The sequence below is a fragment of the Periophthalmus magnuspinnatus genome, chromosome 1 (genome assembly GCF_009829125.3).
Source record: "Periophthalmus magnuspinnatus isolate fPerMag1 chromosome 1, fPerMag1.2.pri, whole genome shotgun sequence".
Lineage (NCBI taxonomy): Eukaryota > Metazoa > Chordata > Actinopteri > Gobiiformes > Gobiidae > Periophthalmus > Periophthalmus magnuspinnatus.
The window spans coordinates 10,770,883-10,789,153 of NC_047126.1; the positions used below are offsets into that span (position 1 = coordinate 10,770,883).

The 18,271-nt window shown below is 38.5% G+C and overlaps 3 protein-coding genes across 3 annotated transcripts; 2 read left to right on the forward strand and 1 right to left on the reverse strand.

The window, feature by feature from the left end:
* The first annotated feature begins 5,010 nt into the window (after window positions 1-5,010).
* Window positions 5,011-8,273, forward strand: LOC129456657 (uncharacterized). Its single transcript, XM_055225310.1, has 3 exons — window positions 5,011-5,395; window positions 5,512-5,542; window positions 7,194-8,273. The coding sequence occupies exons 1-3, from the start codon at window positions 5,147-5,149 to the stop codon at window positions 7,568-7,570; spliced, it is 657 nt and encodes a 218-aa protein (XP_055081285.1). The 5' UTR covers window positions 5,011-5,146; the 3' UTR covers window positions 7,571-8,273.
* A 913-nt stretch (window positions 8,274-9,186) lies between these two features.
* Window positions 9,187-11,666, reverse strand: LOC117378238 (uncharacterized). Its single transcript, XM_055225298.1, has 8 exons — window positions 11,600-11,666; window positions 11,407-11,492; window positions 10,467-10,703; window positions 10,160-10,216; window positions 10,058-10,088; window positions 9,908-9,979; window positions 9,586-9,817; window positions 9,187-9,511 (listed from the first exon to the last, which is right to left on the reverse strand). Exons 3-8 carry the CDS (start codon window positions 10,653-10,655, stop codon window positions 9,334-9,336), a joined length of 759 nt encoding a protein of 252 aa, XP_055081273.1. The 5' UTR covers window positions 10,656-10,703; window positions 11,407-11,492; window positions 11,600-11,666; the 3' UTR covers window positions 9,187-9,333.
* Window positions 11,667-13,551: 1,885 nt separating this feature from the next.
* Window positions 13,552-18,240, forward strand: tmed1b (transmembrane p24 trafficking protein 1b). The gene is made up of 5 exons (XM_033988644.2): window positions 13,552-13,820; window positions 14,503-14,600; window positions 15,277-15,466; window positions 16,448-16,615; window positions 17,650-18,240. Exons 1-5 carry the CDS (start codon window positions 13,623-13,625, stop codon window positions 17,698-17,700), a joined length of 705 nt encoding a protein of 234 aa, XP_033844535.1. The 5' UTR covers window positions 13,552-13,622; the 3' UTR covers window positions 17,701-18,240.
* The last annotated feature ends 31 nt before the right edge of the window (window positions 18,241-18,271 follow it).

The following is an 18,271-nucleotide window of genomic DNA, read 5'->3' on the forward strand; positions in this document are numbered from 1 at the left end:
GCTATAAGTAAATCTACATGCCTACTCTCACCTACAGTCATGAGCAGGATGGAAAGAGTGATCTGTTACATGAGATTAGCTCAGAGTAGAGCCACTGCTCCTCCACTGAGAGGAGCCAGCTAAAATGGCTCCTGGACGCCTCCATGGGGAGGTGCTCCTGATGCGGTTCCTGATACTGTGCTTAAACTGTCCCTCCAGTCTTCAGTGTACTGTGCTGAGGATATTGCGTTTTTGTGTTTTGTCAAACATGGAAGGTCAGATGAGGGAGTTGCAAGAATTGGTAAAGCCAATAATAAAAGGCTGCACCAAGAGCAGGCTAAACACACCCAGACTCGCCATCAGCAGCACTATCCCCTGTCACAGATGGAGCAAATATTATACAAAATCCTGTCTTTTAGTCAGACAGCAGCTGGAGCAAGGAACAAGCTGTGTTTTCATCTTATGCAAATTAGCCATGTGATTTTAAGTTTCGTTTCTGTTAAAAAGCTTAAGTTGCATTAAACACTTTATAATATCAAATGTGGGTGTGTCTCTATAGCAGTTATGCTTAATATGATGTAAAGTTGAGTTTATTTATGCAAAAGTTTTTAATTAATAATCTATTGCAGTGTTTAACTTGTAAATGAATATTTGGAAACTTTCAGTTTTATTTGCGCAGTGAATTGTGGGATGCCTCACAGCTCCATACTGCTGGTTAGGAACCTCCTGGGGTTCCTATGCTAAATAAGCTATAGAAGGAAGCATAATGTCTCCTTTCCTTACTCCTTCCTAACTTCACTGATGGTCCTCATCATGGCTGACAATGACGCACATCCGGGTCAATGATCAGGAAAGGATCTTTCTATTGGCGCATTTAACCAATTCGGATGTGGCCTGTGTCTCTGGGCTGGTCTGGAAACGTGTTGGGATCCCCCTGGAGGAGCTGGGGGAAATGTGCAGGGAGAGGAGAGTCTGGGCATCACTGCTTACACTGCTGCCTTCACGATTCTGCCCTGAATGGAAGAAAGAAAGAGCTGCATAAGCCTGCACCAAATACATTACTATTATTATTATGTCCAGACAGCTCCATTCTGATGAAGTCTTAACCTGCTGGCACATCACACTGATTTTGCCACACAAGGATAAACTTTGAGCACATTTTATTTACTCATGGCCATTGCAGTGTTGATAAAGATAGCACTGTTAAATAAGTTACATGTGGTATATTAATGATTAGTTCATTCAAGTTCATTTGTGTGAGTATTGAAATATTCGTGCACAATACTGAACTGTTTGAGTACTTCATCTGCGGGCAGAGGTTTCCACATGACACATGCTATGAGTAATACTTAGTCCGTCTTTCACTTCCCTGAATTACTGTCAGGCAATAATATTATCAGACTTATGAGATCCATAATCATACACAGGCCCAATAGCAATCATGTATAACACCTTTAAAGGATTTAGTCAGTGTAAGACACGGGGAAACACTCAACACTCACAATATTTTTGCTATTTGTGTCTCCTTATTTTGCACTCTTCTCTTTTAATGTCAATTTTATGATGATTATTTGTGATTATTCATGTTTTATTTGTTGTATAGTGATTTTTTATTTTTTTGTCTTTCTTATTCTATAAAACACTTTGAATTACTTTGTGTAGGAATTGTGCTATACAGATAAACTTGCCTCGCCTAAGACTTTCATAAAGGAACCAAAGCTCTGGGTTTGCCCTAAAGCACATGACCATAACTGCAATAGTAGGTTTTTCATTTGTTTTAGTGTAACTTTCCTCCATTTTCGCCCATGCAAACCTCTTCCTTTTTGAGGGTTTCTAACATAATTTGAGAATTAGCAAAACAAAAACTTAAAATGAGGAATAAACACTGCACGCACACACACACACACACACAAAAATAACATTACATCTTAAAAACAAACAAAGCGAAACTGTCAGTGGGATGCAACACCAAAGCTTCAGAATTATGCAATCAAATGACACGAAACTGTACTGGTAAAAATACCGTTATCCACAATAATGCCTTGGGTTTATGCAGTGCTTTTCAGGATACTAGTATTCATGATGCATTCACTTTCACCCCTCTCAGTAAACTGTCTGTAAATCTGTGGCCACTACTCCCCTGAGGCTTACAACACATTCAAAAGACTTTTTCAAGATAGCATCATAGCGTATTGGAAAAAATACAGAGCGTCTGTCATGACCTTGTGAAATATAAGCTGTCCAGAATAACCATATATAGCCTACTAAATAAAAGTGTGTCCATTCCAGAGAAAGGTCACATACAGGTCATTAAGTGGCTCTCATATAAGCATGTCTAAGGACACTTTTAAATGAGCAGTATTTTACCATCTCCTACACCTCCACCCACACTCACGGTCACAGTCACAAATGATTCAAAAAGTGGTGTAGAAGATGATAAGGACAACACACTATTTTAGTATAACATTGTGTGCAGAGCACGACACGCGCCTCTGTAATGCTGTCATAGTTTACTGAAATAGTTAGTTAATAGTTAGTTGTAACATAAATACCAGGACACGTCAACTCATTGTGTGTCAGAAAAGGACAGTTCCTCTTCTCTTAAAGACTTCAAACATTCCCTCCACACGCTTCGCTGTTTAGATTACTTGACCGTAAAAGTGCACAGAGTATGGGTGTTTCCCAATTTCCAGGATCCTGGTCAGTCAGGTCCAATGAGCCACTGTGGGCTGTTTGCAGCGCACCTGTGGATCTTTAAACACCTCAAAGCGCTGTACATTGCCCACAATGCACTGCAACGTTTATTATTTACGAACTCTAGTTATGCGTTTAGCCTATTACAATAAATTTTACTGCACTGCAGATCGACTGCAGATTCAAATTAGGACAAATGCAGCAAAAAAGGTAAGGTAAAAAAAAAGGTAAAGGTAAAAATGTTTAGTAGTAGTTTAATAGTATTGTATTGTATTGTATTGTATTGTATTGTATTGTATTGTATTGTATTGTATTGTATTGTATTGTATTGTATTGCCTCTATGCACAAAACACTTTTTATTACTCAATACTTTATGTAAGTTTTATATTATGTAACCAAGTGGGGATATTTTTGTAATCTTAGCAGAATTGAAACATTTAACCAAGGCACGCAGATAAGTTCACTGAAAAAGACTAACACGGGGAAGTGTTAATTAATTTCTTCGTCATTATTTGTCTTAATTTAAGTTTTGAATGGTCTGTGTTAAGTGACACTTTCATATGTTGTAAACCACGACAGCGACATGGAACTTGATAATCAGTTCAGTAGACCACTACACCGGACCATCAGGACCACTACACCGGACCATCAGGACCACGACACCGGACCATCAGGACCACGACACCGGACCATCAGGACCACTACACCGGACCATCAGGACCACTACACCGGACCATCAGGACCACTACACCGGACCATCAGGACCACGACACCGGACCATCAGGACCACTACACCGGACCATCAGGACCACGACACCGGACTATCAGGACAACGACACCGGACCATCAGGACCACTACACCGGACCATCAGGACCACGACACCGGACTATCAGGACAACGACACCGGACCATCAGGACCACTACACCGGACCATCAGGACCACTACACCGGACTATCAGGACCACTACACCGGACCATCAGGACCACTACACCGGACTATCAGGACCACTACACCGGACCATCAGGACCACGACACCGGACTATCAGGACCAGCCCAGTCTACTGTGAACACCAGACACTCCGCTGTGACGCGCTCCCTGGACCCGTGGCACCATGGGAACGCTCAGATTGGTCATAAAATCATCTTGACACACAGAGGTCAGTACCTGGACATGGTCTGCTGTCTACTGCATATAGGCCCAAGTAAAAAGATATCAGTCTATCCAATCATTGTTTGTCCAAAAGAATGCTTCAAGATTAGATAGGTAGGCCTGTAGGAAATGGTGCATTACCATGTCTTCTGTGCAACTTTCTGTGGGAAAATATGTGTTTTGTTTAGTCACAGTGATTTAAAAGTGAAAGTTTAGAGCATTTGGCAAAACTACTGGGAAATACACGTAACTGCAACATGTCTTCTGTTTTGACTCTCACCTTTTGGGGATTTCCCCGAGTTTTATGTCGGATTAAATCACTGCACCCCTTGATGCTATAATCTGTTTGTGTAGGCCCTACACTGGACCACCTTCTCTAGTGACAGTGGCTGCGGTTACTGCACACTGAAAGTTATAAGACCATTAAAAGGAGATGTAAATAACAAAATAACAAAATTATCTTATTTCTTTCTGATCGTGGTCCTTCTATTTATTCACATCAGAATTTGTGGTTTGCGTGTCATTTGATTCAGAAATCATAATGTATGTAACATACATGTAACCACAGCCAGTGTCGTAGAAAAACGATTATAGAATGTGACAGTGTCATATTTCCAGATGGGAAGCAAGAGGCAACTTGTTTCTATTGATTACACTGTACTTTGCCATGAAATATCCAAAGGTACATACATTTTGCCTCTGATAATTTCTATTAGTGACTAGGTGCAAGATGACCTCACTATTAGGCCTACAAGAAAAATCAGCATTTTAATCATTTTCACTTTAGCTGCCCTCATCTGTACTAAATATTATTGGTCTATAGAATGTTGTGATGTCTCTAAAACACAGCAATAACTCTTTTGAAAAAAAAAAAAAAAGGCTAGTTATGGGTTTAAACAGATACGTATTCAGGCTATAGTCTATAGGTTATATGAGTTATCATGCGATGGTTGGTGTCTTGAGAGTTTGACTTTCGACTGAGAGTTTTCGTTTTCCCCTCGCGCTCCTTGCGCAAGGGCAGAGAGAGCCGTGGAAAGTTTACTAGTCCCGTGTCCTCACATCCTCCGATAGCCTCTGTGATGAAGAGGCGTATGTGACAACGCGAGAGGGAAACCCATGACTTCCGTGTTCCAAGTGTGTATAAGAAGTCTCCACTCAAAGTGTGTATATAAAGTCTCTGTGAGCGGCATAAACAACATCACAGCGACTCTTAACGCGCAGAGCGAAGGACAAGGACACAGTACACGTTAGTTATTTAGTCGTGCATCCTTGCTTTGCGTTTTTTCCATCTGATACTTGAACGAAGAGGACATTGTCATAATGGGACCAAACGACACAACTGACATCGAGTCTCTGCAGAAAGGAGACGCTCGGCGCGGCCGGGGGCTGGACTTCTGCCTGGTTCTGTCGGTGATAGTTTTGTTCACGGGACTAGTGGCTCTTGCAGTCGCAGGGGTCCTGGTGATCCACGATCTTCAGTCACAGCTGCAGCACAAGCGCGTTCAGTCTGTGCCTCCGGTGCCAGAGGCGGCGCACGTCGTTGTAGACGCACCTGGCAAGAGCCTTAAGGTGATTACACTCATTTTCCTTCACATTTCAGCGTTTTTAGCCAACAACTTTTTCTCTTTTAAGGGAGCTATGCTTTGCTTTTATTGACAAGTTTTACTTTTATGTTCTTTTAACAGATGCAGAGTGTATATCTGGGGGCAACTTCATGTAAGTAATTGACCTAACTGAACTATGATATGCAAACACATGTATTATGTCCCACATTAAGTATTTGTGGATATTAAGTGAGCACTAAGTAATTTAGAAAATGTCATTTTTTAAAACTGGTTTAGTTGGTTGTTTTTTTTTGGTTTTTTTTGCGTGGTATAATAAAAAAGCTGCTTTTTAATTTAGTCTCAGTGATTAAATGAGACAGTTTTGACAGGTTTGTTTACTGTCTTTTTTAATCCGTGAGTCCACACAGGAGACAACATATTTAAGAATGGTCTAGGTTTACTAAAGTCAAAAGTAGACTACATTTAGATGAATTATCTTTAGCTGTTTAAATGTCCTGTATGTGCCCCATAATATCTCCCGCTCACTCACTGTGGCACAAACAAAAGACTTTTAGTCAGGCCTGGCACCATATTTACTATACAGACTTAATCACTATACCGACTTATTGTTCAGTACATGAAAGCTGGATCAATAGATTTCAGTGCTTAATATCATTTCTTTGCAGCAGTGTGGAGTTTTCACTTATTTTTGTTGTAAGGCAAAAAAAAAAAAATTGAGCTGTAGACAGTTGAAAATGTAATTTCTCTTTTTATTTATTGCTTCATTCTGCTGCTCATCTGCTTTTTAATGATACTAATGTATATTTGAACATTTCACCCTTTTAGAATTATAACGCTCTATCTGACATTTTTGTCAAAACTGCATTTGTATGTATTTTGAGTCCTTGTGAATATGAAAGTTTGAATCTTACTTTTATTAGGTTTTGCCTAGAATAATGCTGTTAGCTGTTAGCATGCTAACTACCTAAATATTAAAATTTAAAATCCAGAAAACAACAAAGAAGTAAACAAAGCAATATCAAATAACTTTATTTATGATGAATAGCAAAACTGTATTTTTCGACTTTGATTTGGGTGATAGTTGACTCTTTATTGTTAATGGGCGAAGAGCAGAGTGATGGATCATAAAGCATGTGGTCATAATGTCTTTGTGCTTGTATCTTTCCTTCCCAAAGCATTAATATTTTGCTGAAGATAAACTAAAATCTTATAATATAATGTAAAATGTGTAAACATATATTGTTAAAGTAGAAAAGAGATGGATTGGGTCTCAAGAGGTGACACTGTGGAGAAGCACACACCAACCAAAAACCAAACCATCAATTCTGATCTAAAAATGTTTCTGGATTAGATCTGGAGGATAACAGCTGATCAAATGAAAACAAAAAACAAACAAAAAACAACCTGACATTAAGTGTCATTAAAATACCTGCCTACTTATTAGCTTATGTTTATAATAATGTACAGGTCATGTCTAATCATTTAAAATGTACTAGTTAAATAATGTTTTTAAATGTGTAGAGGACTCTCTAAAGCAGTTCTTTGACTAAAATAAGTTGACTGCTAGAACATTAAAACTTTAAACCTAAATATCTCAGTACGCAGAGCACAGATAGAACCTTTAAATTCTAAGAGGACGATTTGTGAACTGGGATTATCCTGCTTTATTGTTATTGTGTCAGTATCATAAAATAGTTTCAATATTACCATTTATTGCTGTATATTTCTGTAGCCATATATTGTTCCTCAAAATTTGTTATCATGACAGGTCTAACTTTTAATTTTTGTCCCTCCCCCTGTAGATGAGCTAAACAATAAAACTATGACTTTGGATCCTCAGTCTGAGAGGCCTCTGGGAAGTAACTTTGAGTTCAACCCTGTGCGTCACACCCTGTCAGTCAAACACGGCACCTACTTCCTGTACATGGAGGTGAATGTCACATGTCTGTCCCGCTGTCAGTCAGGTGTCTTCACGATCCGGGTGTCCGATAAACTCAGCTGCGAAATGAAGCTCCCAAACTCCACAGACTCCCAGCCGATACAGAGGAAGTGCTGGACAGTGACGTCTCTGAGTAAGAAGACAGAACTGCTGGCCCAGATGACGCTCCCCCACGGGCCGCTCCCCCACTGGAGACTGGAGCTCCGAGGCTCTGGCTTTGGTTTGTTTCTGGTGAGCTAATCAGGACCAGCACCAGTGTAACTGCTAAAGGACAGAAGAGGGGCAACAGAACCACAGACGTTCTCTAGCCCTACAGAAGTGGACCAGAAATTTGTACTTATTATGGACTATATTTATTGACACATATGATTGTATTTATTTATTTATTATTGTATTTTAAGATGTTAAAAATTACACTACATTAGTGTAACTTGTATTAAGTGTTAGACACTGCATTCTTAGCTTCCTGAAAAGATATTTTGTAGAACTAATGGGATTATTTATTGTATATTTTCTAAATGGTGTTCATGATGACTATTCTGCTGCTGTTTCTTGAATATTTTTCTCTCTCTAAAATGAGTGGTGTCAGAGTGAGGGATTGCCTTATTTTCATGAATTATCAATAACAATATCACAACATTCACATTATATACAATTAAAGTTACATGAATGTCACTGCAATTTTATACTTCTGAACAATATGAGAAAGTGACCATGGCAAACCCTCGGATGGAAAAAAAAAATTGTCTGCAATGGGAAAGTTCCCTGTCGAAGTGGCTAATGCCGAGAACTAGATCAACACAATTTCCTGTTTATTTACTTTGCGGCTACAAAATAAAGAGCTGAATTTGCAGCTATCTGTAAAACAAAACATTGTTTTGGTATACATTTGAATTTAAAGTGTGTAATAAACACTTTGACACTTATAAGGATCATTATTGCCACAAAACATTTGATATTATTATTGCTCTTGAAGTTTGTATTTTTAACATACTGAATAAATGCTGAATTTCTATACCTGACCAATACGTGCACTGCCCATATAAGTCTATTGAGATTGGCCTGTGTGTTGTACTCTGCTCTATTCACTGTTCTTATACTGAGCCATGCAGGAAAGAAAATAATTATGTCTAAACCACTATTTTTAATGTGGAAAGTAAACATTTTCTTTGCACATTTGTTTATACAAGTGTGAGAATGTGAAGACTCATTTTAGTTGTAGATTGGGTTTGTGTTTTATTTAGTTAAGCTTTGTTATGGCATAAAATTGCCATATCAGTATTATGTATTGTAGTATTATTATTATTATTATTATTATTATTATTATTATTATGAAACTCAACATATTTATTTATTAATATATGTATTATAGTTATTATACTAAAAAACACAGCAGCTCAGTAGCGTCTATATTACATTTTAAGTTTGGTCAGCAGCAGCTGCATTTCATGAGAATTGTATTTGTGTTTCTGGGAACAGGACGTGACCCACATGGGGCAAGTGTAGCACTCCTAGTTTATGGGTTGCACTTGTAGGACTTGCACTTGCACTTGTGAGTCCCTTGTAGATTGGTTCTTTCCTTATCCATCCTGGCACATTCCCTTTCAGGTGTTAAACTATCTGGAAATGCAGAGCAGTGTTTCCATGAGACAAAAGTTTCCCTGCAAACTGTGAGAAGAGCTGACTCAGGCCGTTTCAGTGCATTCCTGTGACCACATCCTGCAGTTTCACACATACTCTCAGGTGCTGCTGTCTATTTACTGTGTACACAAACAAAATCTATGCCTGCGGTCGAACTGAAACATAGAGATATTTGTGCAAACTGCACTATCACAAATACAATCTGTGGAGGCTGCACTTTGAACTGTTTATTTTCACTTCAAATAATAAATAATAATTCTGAATATCAGTTACTTGGATGTATGCTATTACATACTAAAATTCTCAGGGCACAAAGTGTATCACACTGAATATACACCTAAACAGAAACAACATGCATTACACTAAATAATCTTGAAAGCTCCAAAGAAGTTATCAGCTGGTCCTGCATGCAGCCCTCTGTCCAGCATCACAAAAATGTGATCCCCAGTTTCCAACTTGAAGATTCCAGCAAGAAAACTGTTCCACAAATCTGGCTCCATGGTTCTCTTCTGGTTTGGACGCTCATTACGGCAATGGAAACTGCAAAAAATAAAACATGAAAGCTGCATGTTTCTTAGTCAGGAAAAGGCAGGCACAGACCTGAGGGTGTGTACCTTTTAGACTTCATGAGCTCGATGGGCAGCCCATAGGCCGTGGTGTTCCTCATAACCATGTGGTTGACCATCACACAGTCCTCTGCCTGGCTGAAGTGCACTTTGGAGTACAGATAGTAGAAGCCATCAGTCTTTATCAGCAGCCCACTGCTGTTGTATTCTATGTTACTGGTGAAGCTATCACTGTTTTTGAGCCACTGGACCACGCCATCTTTATCACTGCTATTAGAGCCTACAATAAGAATGAATGCATTAAAATGCTTCTGAAAATAATTCACTCACTACATTTCAATGTCCTGTTTTTATTATTGAAAGCACTAACCTTGAAGATGTGCCATTGATCTTTCTGTTGCCTTTTGTGGATGCGATAGCCCTGCAGGGGCCTCATAGGACACTGTTAATAAAAATCAGAAACTAACTAACATTAAAATATTTTTAACATGAATACTTGTACAATTATATAAATGATTACTTTTAGGTCCCACTTGTTCCAATGTATTGCCCTGAAACAAAGGAAAGCTCAGAATATGCTTCCATTGGCCATTACCTGGATATGCAAAAGACGTGCACTTACAGTAGGTGAAAGGGGGCTTGACTGGTTCTGTAGTTGTTGATGAGACAAAAAAAGTGCCTATGTGAAAACAAAACATATTTCTTAAATTTGAGACTCAGATGTATATGTAGTAATTTGAAAGTGAAGCAATACTAGAGACAGAGAAACGGGGAACTAAATTAGAGAAGGATTCAGTTCTATGTCATATCAGAGGCTTGTGGCCTGGCCACATGCTGAGAGTGACTTTAATGACGTAGGGAAAGAGAGGAGGAATTTCCACATTGGCCAAATTACATCTTACAGTTTTAAAGACAGGCACCGGTCTCACCTCTGTCCTTTTGTGGAGTCTGTAGATAAAAACCCCTTCCAAGGCAAGCCCAAACATGACCAAACCAAATAGGGGCAATAGAAGGTTCTTTCTTGCCCTCTTCCATAAGGGTTTCTGTCTGACTGGCTGCTGTGTGTTGTTGGTTGGTTGGTCCACCACAAAAATTTGGGGACAACTGTCATCTGCCATGCTCCACTTGAGATGCCACACTTGAGATGGACAATCTATTGGCTCAGACTAAACGATAAATAGTTAGCACAGTCATTAAAACTTGATAATGTCACAGTTTCAGCTGGGGGCATGGGGGCGTTATACCCAAACTCTATTTGTAATGTTCTTTTCTAATCTTTGTCTTGGTCCTCACCTTTCTTTTTTAGAAGTTCTCCTTGTATGTACATAAGATGAATGTTGATTAGCCAGAAAGTGTGTGGTACATTTTACTGTAATTGCTTTTTCCCCATTGTAACTGCTGCTGTTGTATGTGTTTTTATGGGGTGGTCACCTTCATATGACAACCTCATGTGGCTTTTCAGTATTTAAGACAACCTGGTGCCTCCTCATTGCCCCTCTCTTCATTTTCATGAAAATGAATGAATGTTGAACCTCATCTTCATGAGTTAGGGATTGGTTTTCACAGACCTGTAGTAAAATAATCTAGACTTTCATCTGGCAACAATCATGGCTTTGTGATTGTAAAATGCCACCTTTTTTGGCATCCTTTCACTTCTGTTCATTTGTGCTGATAAAGAAGTCATTGAGTAAAAGAAAAATAATTACAAAGATATTAACCATGAACCAAGTCAAAACATATGTATTTTGACAGTTAAAAGTCTATTTCTAATATTAAACTATGGGCAATGATGGCTATTATAAAGCAGGTATTCAAATAGCAGCATCTAAGTCTGCACTCTTACCTACATGTACAAAGTTTAAATCTTACCTTTATTTACGTTCTTGAACAAAACAACTCTTTAGAATCCAATTCAAAACTTTCTCCAGTGATTCATTCAGTATCATGTGACAGTCCTTAAAACATAATCATAATTCAATTTGATGAAGTCAAGGCAAAAATAGTAAGACAAAATAATATAAAAAACAAAATACCTAAAATGCATTTAAATTGAATATTTTACCTCTGTTGAATTAAAGCTGGTCCTCTGCTCTATCGGACCCTAATACTTGTGTTGAGCAGTGTTAGTGTTTGTAAGTTTATGTAGGAGGAAATAAAGATGACACAGAGTCAAGAGAGAAAGCAGTAGCAGGGCTGCTAAGGGGCACTCCCTATACACTACTATTTCATTCTGCATTTCACACTTCCCCTGTTTTTGTGTCCCTCTTTTTAAGCGAGATTTTTCTGTGTCTGTTGCTATATTTTGCTACTTTCTGAGAATCTTGCATAACATCTTTTTTTCTGTACTCTTACTGATGATCACCAGACACTGTGTTGTAATACAGAAAATTGTTCCACACACTTCCCTTGACACTCATAAGTCATGCTTAGTCTAAAATCTGATTATTAGGTTATAAAGTTTTGAGCTTACAGTAAAAGCTTTGTAAGAGTTTTCCCAAGAGTGTCATCGCTTCCTCTTTAGCTCTTGAATTGTTATTGTTGTTGCTGTTTTGTGACTATCTCCCATGCCTTTTGTCTTTAAATATCACAATACATGACAAACGTATATTTGAACAGCTGGGTTCAGCCAACGTAAATGCATATCTCATGATCCTTCATCTTTGAATTCAAACATCATGTCAAAGTCTGTGTTAAACATGTGGGCAATAGAAAGGAGACACAAACTGATGATGATGATATTGTGATAATATTGTTAAATTTTGAATCTGCTCTGCATAATTTCACTGAACCCTTAATTTTGTAAGACACATATATTCTTTGATTTACACGGAAATGTTAACACCCAAAGTTCTCAGCCATCTTACAAGTTGCTAACCAGGGAGTCAACTCTGTGATTCGCTCATTGTTTCTCACATTGGGTGGGTGAAAACCACGCTTCGCGTTTTTTTTTTTTTTTTTTTTTTAATGCGGTTTAAAACAAAGTTCACAGTGAAGAGAAGAGAGTGAGGGAGGGCCAGCGGAAGTCCGTAGTCATCAAGTGCCTGTCGTCGTAAATCGTACTATAGCCACATATGGATGGACAATTTACTGCAGTCTTTAACAACAACCACTACTCAAATAGTGAACATTAATTATTATTTGAGTCAAGACCAAATTACACCCCCCCCCCCCAAAAAAAAAAACAACAAAAAAAACAACAACCTAAAACCCAAAGCAAAACAAAACAAAAAAAAAAAAACCCCAAAACAAACAAACAAACTCAGAAACAAACAAAAAAACAAAACAAAAAAAAGCATAAAATGTTTGTTGTTGTTTCCTTTTTCTTAGTGGTTGAGTGCTGCGTACTCAGTGTCCCAAATGTCTTCAATGATGAATGGATGCCCTCGCTGTGTGAAGGAGAGGTTTCGCAGGTCTTTCCTTCCTGCTGCTGTCAGACTGTACAATGAACACTGTTAACTCTGAACATGTGTCATTCAACCACACACTGAATACCATGCAAATCCACCGAAGTCACTTTACTGAGATTTATTCTGTTCATATGCTGCACTGTTATTGTACATAATAGTCTATTTTTTTTATTAGAGTCTATTTTTAGTTTATTTTTAAGTCTATTTTTAAATTATTTTAAGCTATTATCTATTATCTTGTTTTATTGCATGTACCATTTTCCTGCTGTTCTTGAACTGTGCGGTGCAATACTGGAATTTCCCCACTGTGGGACTAATAAAGGCATATCTTATATCTTATCTTATCTTGTATTTTTTTAGTGCATAAAACAAGGTTAAAACGCACAAATAAACAAAAACTACAGTATCCATCTTATCAATGGGATGGGATCAATGTATATACTGACTTAAAGTAGGCCTGTATGGTTAGGATAAGACAATTTTCAACTATTTGCATTTCTATTTTCTATTTAAATGAGGCTGTGATGATTGGAGAAAGTTGGCCACTATTCGCCCTCTGATTGGGTCTTTGCTGGAGCGCTCTTGTCCAATCAGAGCGGCGCAAAGTTAAACCCCGGAAGTGGGACGCTAAGGACATGGCTCAAGTCAGATAGCCCCGTGTGTACAAAAAGCTTCAAGATGAACTCTCTCCGGTGGAAAACATGGGCCTGGGGGCAGTGGCTCGTCCTTATCGTGATGTTGGAAAGTTGTTTAAGTCCGGTGCAGTGCTTTGGTGGGAACCTAGACAGCGAATTTACATATCTTTTACCACCCGGAAGATCTGAGTGTTTTTTTCAGTCTGCAATCAAAAATGGGACAATGGAAGTTGAATATCAGGTGATTTTAAATACACTTTATGCGTCCACGAGAGCTTGGTTTGTACATTTGAGCTGTGTGTGCTCTGCAGGTCCGAACAGACGATGCAAGCTAGCTGCAAGTCAGAACAACTGTAACAAACGAGACAGCCACAAGTTTCCTGACCTCCCTGCTTGCTTCTTCAGCTCTTTCTCATGTTATAACACAGAGGGATGCTAATAGCCTAAGCCTAATGTTGTCATTGATTCAACTATATTTCATGACACGAATTATATGTGGTATGTTACAATGAAATTCTTTAATATAAAAAGTACTGAACCCATAATCTAGTTTGTCCTACTAATAGGCCTGCTTCAAATTGTATTCTTAGTTTACAGACAGTACTAATGTAAAAATGTCGCTGAACACATTATGCTTAGTCCTATTGATGTCATGGATTTAATTTACTAAATATCCATGACATTTACTACAACCAAGAACTAGAAGTAAACCGTATTCATGTACGCTTTGACTTTTACACCCATTTTAACTATGTAACATTTTAGATTGGTCAGATAGTAATATTAAACCATTTTGAATTTGGTAAGTGTTTTTTTTTTTTTTTTGCAAGTGCAAAGTGTTCATCATCCTGTTTGGTGTTTACTTAGTGGGAGTATCTTAATTTGAAGAGCCAACCCTAAAGTGACTTGTTTCTTGTGTGCAGGTGATAGCAGGCGCTGGAATGGATGTGGACTTTTCCATCATCTCTCCACATGGCATCAGTCTGTTTTTTGAGCCTCGACGCTCAGATGGAGTTCATGTGTAAGTCTACTACATTCATAAGATTTGGATGGTCACACTGTCCCATGGATAGAGCTAGGTCTGTCTCGAGGATGATGCGTATTAAGTATGATTTCTTGCTACCAAAATGCTACAATAAACTTGAAGATCATTTAAAAACACTGTTACTGTAAGATCATCATATTTACAAAATGTTAAGACAAATAAAACAGAACTTTTAATTTGTTTTTTATTATATGACATTCTAACAGAGCACATGGCTCTCATTTCAGTTGATCCAGTTAAGAAGTCCAAAAAAACCCCAAAACATACATATAGTAAAGATTGAGCCAAAAATGTGTGTTACTAGTCAGCAGTTGTACATTGTACATCTTTGAATAAATTTACAGCCCATTAAATATAGAAATATGGTGACTGAAGGCTTCTGAATAGAGAATATTTACAATTCATGTATTATTTATAAAAATCAGAAATCGTTCATTGATTTTTGATTGATAATGCTGCCGTCGTTGTTATAAAAAGTCTTTTCATATTTGTCTGTATCATCCAGATAATGATAACGATCATGAAAATATGACTACGATTATTTTTTTTATGGTCATGATTAGTTGATTAATCGTTGTGGCCCTAGTCGGTTGTAATTCATGTGACAGGTATACACACATATACTTTATCAGATGTATTTTGGTTGTTTCAGGGTCGAGCCCACAGAGGAGGGGGACTACCAGATCTGCTTTGACAATACTTTCAGCCGCTTTTCAGAAAAGTTGGTGTTTTTTGAGATCATCATTGAGGGACGAGGAGGCGATGTGGGAGGAGACGATGAGTGGGCGGGGCTGGACGAGCCTGAAGGGAGCTTACTGGAGTATAAGCTTGATGACATTCGGGTATGTTTTTTTTCATCATCAATGTATTGTAAAGTTGTCATTCTGGCCACTTTGGACACTTGAAAGTAAGAAACCTGAAAATGTTTCCACTGTCTAACTGTACCAGGCCCCAAGATGTGTGACAGAGATTGGTCTCATCATTACAAATTATAATTTAAATAAAATTTTAGATTTTATTTATTAAGAAAAAACATTTGTTATGTTTGGCTGATGTTGGCTGCTCACATAACAGACCCTTTCCCCTGGACCCAGAGCATGGAAAGATTTTGCCAAAAAAAGCTGGCAACCCGTTCTGGGTACAAAAGCCAATCAAAATGTGCCTTTAGAAGATGCACCTGATGCACTTACCATCATGTCTCGAGGCAAAGCAGGTTGTATTACATCAAGAAAAACCCATTCATTCAGGTTCTATTGGGTAAGACACAATCATAGCTCAAACCAGGTCACAAAAACATGCATTTTGCCTGAAGATAAAAACCACATAAAGAGAAACTGCAAGCTTGCAATAAACGGAACACTTAAGTAACTGAATATTACATGGTTTGAGGTGACAGAAGTGGGCTACTTAAGAAACTGTTTAGTGCAAGTTTGTGTAATTTCTGAAGTTGGAGAAAAAGTCATTATTGAAATTTACAGTCATGGACTCTTTCTAACCAGTGTCTTCACCTCACTTGGTGATGTAGCTCAGCCCGTTTTTCTGTAGTCTCAACCGTCCTACGGCGAGGAACAGGAGGATTAGGATGAGGAGGAAATTACAAAGATCTGAAGATCAACACTCTAAACACTTTTGGGATTATGTTTTATTTAGACCATTTTAAATGGGACTTAATATGTGGATGGGGCCATTACTCTAATAAACCATATAAGTGGGGCAGGGAATTATCTTATCTTTCTGAACTTAAGATCCTGTGGGAGATTTTCCACAAACTGTCCACCTCTTTGCCACCCTACTATGTGTAACATCCTTTGTCGGCTTGGCAGGAGTCCATGGACAGTTTGCACCGACGTTTGGAACGCAGTCGACAAATGCAGGTGGTGCTGCGAGCGTTTGAGGCGAGGGACCGAAACCTTCTAGAGGACAACCTGTGGAGAGTTTCTTTTTGGTCCTGTGCCAGTGTGGTGGTCCTGCTGTGCGTGGCTCTCACTCAGGTAAAGCAACAACAACAATTGCCAATGTTTGTGTAAAAATGTATGCATTAAGTTGTTATGTTAAAGGTACACTAGGTAACTTTTCTGAAGGGTGTATCACCTGCTTGTCTCCATGAAGATGTTATTACTTTGCTTAAAGAACTCAAATTCCAAGCAAGAATGCATTGTTTTTCAAGGTATTAGAAAAATTGGAAAAATGCAAAAGATATAGCAAAGCAATAACATCTCCATGACACAAGCAAGAAATGGTCCATTTAGGTTTATTCCTGCAATAACAACAGACATCCCTAACACCAAATAATAAAAAAGAAGACATTTTTTGGATCGATATCAATGCAATAGATGTATTTACCTTGTTGACATGTTTTGGCTGCCAGCTGTGAGCCATCTTCAGAACTGTCCCTGTCTGGGTAATGATGTGTCGTCAGCTGTTGTTACTTCCTGAGGGTGTGGTCAGCCTGATGGACAAGGCAGGTCACTCAGACTGATCAAGCCTCATAACCACATTATGGATTCGGACTTGGCACTGTCATTGGATCAAAGTTCAAACGCTGGATCAAGGAGGACATGAAATCAGAAAATGGGGGACGGACTGCATCAGCTGTGATGACTAAGCGTTCCTCCTTTCACACACCTGGGACCCCTTTCTCCAGAGAGGACCGTGTGCCAGGAGCCGTGGTCAGTCTGAGACTGTTGGGCGTCAGGAGGCGTGGTCAGTTTTAGACTGCTGGGCGTCAGGAGGCGTGGTCAGTTTGAGACTGCTGGGCATCAGGAGGTGTGGTCAGTCTGAGCCCACCGAGTGTCAGGAGGCGTGGTCAGTTTGAGACTGCTGGGCGTCAGGAGGCGTGGGCAGTCTGAGACTACTAGGGCAGGTTGTTTGTCTGACCACGCCTACAGAAAGTAACAACAGTTAAAAACATGAGAACAAGGTAAATACATCTCTGACTGTATTGTCTTGAAAACAACAACATAACATCCTCTACACATTCACAAACACAGGGATACTAATGTCTGCGGTCTTGTTTTTGTTTTAGGTTTACACTGTACGAAAACTGTTTGATGATAAGCGGAGAGTCTGCACATAGGCTGAAAATGAACTCTAAGTTTTTATACCACAATAATTTTATAATATGGCTTGTGTCTAAATCTGTACAATCCAGGTTGCAATGCAATTTGGAAAAGAACACAAAATACTGATGAAACTTGGTGACAGTTAGTAAAGTGATGCAGTTTATTCCTTAAAGGTGTGTAGAGGACATTTTGTGCAATAGAATGTTCATATTACATTTTTTTTTTACTTTAGAGGCTTCATCAATATTATGTTACTGACTGTGCCAGTGCAGCTGTGTGCTGTGGAGATTTAAGAATGTAAATTATTTTTATTTCAAGCAAACATTTACATATGCAATGTGTTAATCATTTGTAAGTTGTAAATGTTGTAAATATTGTATTTGTCTGTTGTTTCCAATAAAGGAAGTTCTCCTATGTTTGTAACTGACAAAGAATATACTTTGACAAGGTACAATGGTCACAAAAGTTAACTTAACAAAATAGCTTTTTTTTAAACAAAATGTTTCTTAATAGTTTACCCAAAACAACATAATAAAGATGTGAAAGTGCAACTCATGGATGTTCTCAAATGTTTATTTCCTGAAT